The 8057-nt window shown below is 42.0% G+C and overlaps 1 protein-coding gene across 1 annotated transcript in view; it reads right to left on the reverse strand.

The window, feature by feature from the left end:
• The window catches only part of ATXN10 (ataxin 10), a 180944-nt gene that overhangs the window by 133667 nt on the left and 39220 nt on the right, over positions 1-8057 (reverse strand). The window contains exon 3 of the mRNA XM_006866892.1: positions 7747-7829. Within this exon, the coding sequence (XP_006866954.1) occupies positions 7747-7829 (83 nt within the window). The remainder of the gene's footprint in view (positions 1-7746; positions 7830-8057) is intronic.

Here is an 8057-nt window from a genome sequence, read left to right on the forward strand (position 1 = left end):
CCACCCTTCACCTCTGGTCTTGGACCACCCTTCACCTCTGCTCTTGGACCACCCTTCACCTCTGGGACAGAACTCACCTTCATGGCCTCATGTTCACCCAAGCAGGTGGATAGTGAAGACAACAACAGTAGTGAGGCGTGCTCAGTATGAATGACAAAGCAGTCAACCTTTCAAGACCAAAGGGCAACATTTCCTTAAGGACCAAGTTGAGATGGGATGGGAAAGGGGTTAGAATGGGAGCAGGAACCACAGGAAGGAAGCAGAATAACCGCAGTCACATGGAGGGGACTGCACTATGAGATGATAGCTCTCTCAACCTTCACTCAATCCGTAATAAAAAGTTAAAATAAATCAGTAAGTCAATAAATAAAAGCATTATCGGAGATACGAAAAGAACCAAAGGGGGAAGAGGTCATTTGAGAACGATTCCCTGGATGTCATAAAGAGTTACGTGCTTAGCAGCACATCAAAAGTTGGTAGTTCATCCAGAGGCACCTCAAAGAAAGTCCTGGTTATCTACTTCTTCAAAACCAGCCATTGAGAACCCCACAGCAGAATTCCAGCCCAACACACATGTGGTCACCAGCAGTCAGTCAGCTTGAATGTAATGATCACGGGCATTCACTGTTTGCCATGTACCAGCCACGGTGTTCTAACTGTCTGATCTCATTTCACCTCGTAACAGCACCCTGACAAAGTAGGAATTAACATGATCCTCATTTGACAAATCTGTGAACCCAAGCTCAGATAGGACAGGCTACTTGTCCAAGACCATCAAGTCTGGAAGTCCGGACTGCTCCTCCGGGACAGGAATCAAAAGCTTTGTAACCAAGGACGATACCGAGTGACAAGAGTTTTGAGTTGCAATACAAGACCTTGCTCCAATTAAAGGGCATCCAACCTGGAAGCTATATGAAGACATATTTAGGGAGCAAGTGGATTATAGTTTCTTGGTCTCTGCTTTTGTGAGAAGGACAGCAAGCCTGCTGATCCAGCCCCTGATCTCCAGACATTTGTCACTGCAGTTGTCCAGGACCTGTCACCTAACCCACACCTGGTTGAGCACAGTACAGGACCCTCACTCAAGCCGTGGTAAAAAGCACGAAGTGTGGGCTGTGTGTGAGGTATTCATTCATGGTGCACAGTAACACAACTACTGACTTTTCTGAGAAGGGCTGCCACTCAAAATCAGAACACTAACAGAAAAGAGGTAAGCAAGCCAAATAGCCCAAGGACCCCAAAAGCAAATGAAATTAAACGTTAGAAGCCAAACCAAAGAAGCAAGACATAAAACGGCAAGTCCATATTCATGCCCACAAGTAGGGATTGGAAAGCGGTAAAACAAAGCCCTGAGGTGTCTTCACAGACTGACTACACAACTATGATGTGCTTTCCACTACTGGGTTTTTTTAAAAGCTATTCTGTAATTAAATTACACAAAACATTTATAGAAAAATGACTTTATTTTATTCAGAGAAACCAGAGCTAAAAAAAAAAAAAAAAACCAGACATTTCAACTAACTGTTTTAGAATATTAACACTTGAATCTTTATAAAATGTCATTTAATACACACACACAAAATCGACACTGTAAGTAGGTGTGGAAGGCAACAAGGCATCAGGACCTTGAATGGGACACAATTCTGGAAGGGAGAAGGTTTACCGATATCCTAGAAACAAAGCGAGGATTCCAGGCAAGCACAAATGACAGTTTATTTTTACCAACATAACTGGTCTTTATGTAAATACTGCAAACGTTGTTACAAAGCTCCTCAAAAATGCCAACATTATTTTTACAGATTAGAAAAGGATAAAAGCCAAAAACAACACCAAAAACTCAATTAAAATAACTCAAGCATGTGTTTACATAAATTTGGTAAGCATAAGATATTCGTCACACCACTGCAATTATTCCCTGAAATAATACTCTAAATATTATTTTGACAATGTAATTACAGTTCTTCCCTCAAGGGTGGTAATAAAGCCTGGCACAGATGCCCTGCTAAGGCTCTACCTAGGATAAGGTACTCACACAGGAGAGCATCCATGTGACGGATGACATGTGCTAGGTTTGAGCTAACATGCCTACTTTAAAGAAAATCTTCACGTGTCATTGTTGAATCCAAATTTCATTGTGAAAATCCAAATACAATTTAGGAAGGAGTTTCATAAGCTCCTTTACTCAGGCAGGTGGTGAGACATCGCCTTAACATCCATTCTCCCCTTGCATCAGTGGTAAGACATCATCGGTCCAACTCTGTCCATAAACGCTGGTCACTGACACGGACACGGCTACGGTCTAACCCAAAGAAAGGTCAGCCCATGTTCACAATATTGTTAAAATGGCACTTGTCCCAAAACTGACCTATAGATTCAAAATAATCCCTACCAAAATTACAGCTGCCCCCCTCCTCCTTTTTTTTTGAAGGAATTGACTACTTAGCGGGAAGTCAAATTAAAAAACAAAAAAAGACCCACAACAGCCTAAACAATTCTGACAAAGAACAACAAAGTTTCAGGAATTAAACATCCCAATTTCAAAATGTGTAATGTAACAAGCACCAAAACAATGTGGTAGTAACAGAAGGGCAGGTATATAGTCAAACACCAGTATGAAGAATCCCCCCACCCCACCCCACCCCAAAAAAAAAAAAGAAGACATTTATGTTTTAGTAGGTTGACAGAAAGGGTACCAAGGGCAATCTCTAATAAATGTTTCCGGGAAAACTGGACATTCACAGGCAAAAAGATAAATATAAATCCTTACCTCACACCAAACATAAAAATTAAAATAAAAAGAACCACTGTACTAAATATAAGGTAAAAAGAAAACATAGGAGAAAATCTTCAGTACCATGTGTTAGGCACAGTTCTTAGATTCAACACCAAAGCACAACCCATAAAGGAAAACACAGGATGCTGGGGGCAGGGGGCAGAGTGACCCTGGAATTCAATGCGAAGGGCACGAGGTTCCATTGTGAGGTGATGTTCTTATACTACATTATGGTGACTTTTGCACAACTCTGCAAATGTACTAAAAACCATTGACTCGTACACTTAAAGTGGGGAATTTTATGAAACTTACATAAAATGTGTCAATGGATAGCAATTACGTATGTAATGTAAAAAAGTTTTAAGCCAAAGTTATTAAATTGACAAGACAGCCTCAATTGTTAACAACTCTCACTACAGCTGCCATCAACAGTTATTAAGGGACTCCTCCTGCCTCTGATTGGTAGTTGTCAGTGAAAAGCCACGCTACCAACCAAACAACACACTCACTGATCAATGGCAAACTGGCTCATGGAGGCCTTTCAAAGTCTGCTCTTTAACTTTCTCCGTTACATCATCTACTTGTAGTAGCATAGAAAATATTAATATTGTCATGGAAAGGATGAGTTAATTTTGTAAAAACTTATTTTGTAAAAACTAAATTTCAAATCATCTGTGGCAAATTTGAGATATGGCAAAGAAAAAAGAAAATGGATTCAAGAAGTCAAAGGAAGACACTGTTCATGGAAAATAGGAGCAGAGGGAAATGATCAGACAGGAAGAGGTCAACATCAGGACAAGAGCTCCCAAGGAGGCCAGTGGACAGGGGAGCCCCAGCATGGAGGAGGACCCGCTCGAGCAGTGCTTCCATCATAGCACTGCTCAGGGCTGCCCCTCAGCAAAGACCAGGGAAGGCCCCGTCTCCCCACAGCTCCCCAGCGTTGCTAGTGACCTGCTCTCCTGCACCTCAGAACTGTTCTGTAATTTACAATGGGGTACGTTCTGAACGTTCTTAGGAAATTACCACCCCACATGCAGACTTCAAAGATAGCTGCTTTCCACAACAAAGCATATGTATACTTTATTACTGATTTTAATCCCACAACTTTAAGCACTAAAAAATCCTGTTTTATTAAAAAGCGGCGTTATAAAAATACCTTTAAATACATATTATCTTAAAAACAGTTAACAACTAAATACTGTTGTTGTTGCGGTTGTCACACACCGGGTACTGCGAAACTTCACAATCGTTGTTAAGTAAGCCTGAGCCCACTGCTGCTGCCACTCTGCTAATCCATCTCACTGAAGGTCTTCCTCGTTTTCGCTGACCCTCCACTTTACCTAGCATCATGTCCTTCTCCAGGGACTGCTCTCTCCTGATAATATGCTTTAAGTATGAAAGGCAAAGTCTTGTCAGCCTGGCTTCAAGGAGCAATTTGGTTGTACTTTTTCCAGAACACCTTTGTGTGTATTTCTAGCAGTCCATGGTACTTGTAATATTCTTCTCCAACACCATAACTCAAATGCATCAATTCATCTAGTCTTCCTTATTCACTGTCCAACTTTCACACACAGGTCAAACTATCGACAATACCATGGCTTTTAAAACAAAAAGATGGAAAATCTAACTGCCCAACAATGGTAGAAAGGAGACTCCAATTCTGGAACCTACACACGATGGAATACTACGCAACACTGAAGAGTAACACTGAATCTGCGGAACATCTCATAACAAGGATGCTGAGAGAAATGAGTCAATCGCAAAATGGTAACTATTGTACGAGACCTTCGATGGTTACCAGGGGCGGCAATATACAAGAAGGAGGAGGGTGGCAGAAGAATGATGAAGGCAGGCGAAGGCACATGTACAGAGTGACACCCACACAACCTTGGAACAACAGTGTTCTGTGTAGCTACACAGACACAGACACAGGCTGAACGGGCATGGGAAGAAGAATGGGATATACGTACACACATACATACACATCCCAAAAGTATTTTCAAAGTGTGAAAGAGGCTATTTTTTTCACGGGTAATCACAGGAAAGAAGCAGGACACCTGTTGCTACATGGAGGGGACTGCAATCATGGAGATGAGACAAAGCGTATCATTTGTTATGTAAAAGTAGCAAACCTTCCTGCAAGTCACAATTTAAAAAACAAAAAAAGAAAGAAAATACTAAAGCTTGGTTCCCCTGCACTCTATTCCTCAAACTAACATCTTTGTTCTTAAAAATGCTTTAAAGAGGTCTTATGCAGCAGATTTGCCTAATGCAGTAAATACATCATTGGATTTCCTGACTGCTGTTCCCATGTGAGTGTTGCTACTGGATCCAAGCAAAATGAAGCCTTTAACAATTTCAATCCTTTCCCCATTATCATAAATGTTATTTATTGGTCCAGTGGGGAGGAGTTCTGTTTTCTTTACATTTATGTAACTCATACTGAAGGCTATGGTCTATGATCTTCATCAGTTAGTATTTTAAGTTCTCTCCACTTTCAGCAAGCAAGGTTGTATCATCTGCATATAGCAGACTGTTAATGAATCTTCCTCCAATCCTGATGCCTCATTTTTCTTCATATACTTTAGCTTCTCAGATTATTTGCTCAGCATACAAACTGAATACATATGGTGAAAAAATACAACCCTGTCACACACCTTTCCTGGTTTTAAACCATTCATTCAGTGTCCCAGTGTTGTGTTTGAATGACCGCCTCTTGGTGCACGCCCAGAGTCCTCATGAGTATAATGAAGTATTCTGGAATTTCATCCTCTGCAATGTTGTCCTTAGATTGTCAGAATCCACACAGTCAATGACCTATGCATAGTCAATGAAGCTCAGAGTATCTTTCTGATACTCTCTGCTTCAGCGAAGAGCCATCTGACATCAGCAGTATCATCCCTCATTCCACGTCCTCGTCTGAATCTGATGTGAACTTCTGGCTGTTCCATCAATGTACTGCTGCAGCCATTTTTAAATTATCTTTAGCATATTTTACTTGCATGTGATATAATGATATTGTCGAATGATTTCCACATTCCCTTGGGTCGCCTCTCTTTGGGAATAGGCACAAATGAATCTCTTCCCATCTGTATTACAAATTTCTTGGCAGAGATGAGTGAGTGCCTCCAGTGCTCAGTTTGTTCAGAGATTTCAATGTGTATTCCATCAACTCCCAGAACCTGGTTCTTTGCCAATACCCTCAAGTGCACGTTGGACTTCTTTCTTTAGGATCACTGGCTCTTGATCACATCCTGTCAATTTTTTGACACCACTCCAGAAACTATTGCTATTGACTGTTTGGCTATTATATGAACAAACAAGCTGTTCACCTGAGAGCCATCAAGGCAAGCCATCCAGTCCCTACAGGACAAACCCCCTTCCAAGACTGTAACTCAAAGGGAACACACGAACAGGCTTGTAATCTCACTGGTGACTGACTGCACTGGACTACTTGTGAGTGAAAGTGGCGGAAAGGCAGTAATGAAAACATGGATTGAGTTCTCCCACGGTCCACAGACTCCTTGAAATGAGAGAGAGAAGACGAAGGGCTAGTTAGTCCAAAGTGTGGGGAGATTTGGGAAGTCCTGAGCTCATAGACACTGACCTAGCCACGGAGGGTAGAGTTGAGAGTGAAGCATTCAGCGGATAAGAAGTGGGGGCAGAAGCACAAGAACGCCCAAACTTGTAGACAGTACCCATTTGACCTAGCTGCGATGGATCGATGACCAGAGCTTGATTGGTGGTGTGGCTGTGTGCCATGGAGTCGGTTCTGACCCACAGTAACCCTGTACAGGATTTCCAAGGCTGTAAATCTTTACGGGAGCAGAACACCCCATCTTTCTCCCACGGAACAGCTGGCAATTGATTTGAGTTAGATAAAGAAATTTGCATGGAGGAGACTGTAATCATCGAAATGAAGCAAAGTATGATTCGATGAGTGCAAACCTGATATTCAACACTGTAAACTATCACTTAATTCATAATAAAAGCTTGCGAGAAGAAAAAAAACTACTGCTGTTTAAAAAACTCATGGCAAACACTTCAAGTGTACATTTTAAATGAGGTTATGAATTGTAAAACTATAACATAAAGCAATAATTTCCCAGAGGAATATTTTCTGAATCAAAAAGAAATACTCAAGAATTTTCAAATAAAAATATGAAGAGTCCACAGAGCAGAAAAGGCATTACCCCAAAACAGAGAGTACCGTCAACGCCACAGTTTCAGCCAACCACACCTCTGCTTCAGTTCCTACCCCTAGAGAAAGAGAAATCACTTCTGGGTCTGTCTACTTACCATCAGTCCTGATACCAGAAGCACAATTAAAATTTTCCAAGAGGTCTGAAAAGACTTCCGAGCTTCCAATTCGGAAATCTGTCGTCTCGCTTAATCCTGTATCAGCAGCCAGTTTTGTGATAACTATCAGAAAAGACTAAGGCGCTCTGGTAGCGTAGTGGTTACGAATCGGGCTGCGAACCGCAAGGTCAGCAGTTTGAAACTACCAGCCATTCCGCAGGAGAAAGATGAGGCTTTCTGCTCCCGTAAAGATTTACAGCCTCTGAAACCCTGTCTAGAGTCGCTGTGAGTAGGAACCGACTCCATGGCACATTACAACAACAACATCAGAAAAGACTTGCCTTTCTATCTGAAAACATGTTCAGCTGCCTTATCACACCTATCACCTGGCTCCCCTCACTGGGGTGTCAGCTTCCTGAAGGCAGACTGTAGTCTGCTCAGGTCCCTGTCTGGTCACATCGAGCACCTACAGGAGGGTCTGCTTGGTGCATCCATATAGAGTGAAGGCGGGAGGAAAGGAAGGGGCTGTAACGTACTTCTGTGGTAACTCTCTCAAGTTTCCCTACTGAAGTCTCTACCTCATGAAATATACAGCATATGTTTCCACTCCCAGGATCAGCTGACAGCCCTTTATAAGGCTCCATCAGTATGATGTCAATTACACTGCACAGTACCTGTCAACAGGGATTCTTGCTCCGTTTGCAGTTCACGTAAAAGAAGAATCAATTCAACAGCAACAGCAATTGTGTCCAAATTCCTGGATTATGTTAAAAAGAAAAGAAAAAAAAGAGGCAAAGTTAACTATATTTGTTTCTTAAACCTGCATTTCACTGTTGTTGTTGTCAGGTGCCATCGAGTCGGAACCGACTCATAGCGACTCCATGCACAGCAGAATGAAACAATGTTCGATCCTGGGCCAACCTCACCACCGCTGCCACCCCCGAGTCCATCAATGATGCCACCTGGCCGATCCATCTCGTTGGAG

This window comes from Chrysochloris asiatica, unplaced genomic scaffold (genome assembly GCF_000296735.1).
Source record: "Chrysochloris asiatica unplaced genomic scaffold, ChrAsi1.0 scaffold00097, whole genome shotgun sequence".
In the NCBI taxonomy this organism is placed as follows: domain Eukaryota; kingdom Metazoa; phylum Chordata; class Mammalia; order Afrosoricida; family Chrysochloridae; genus Chrysochloris; species Chrysochloris asiatica.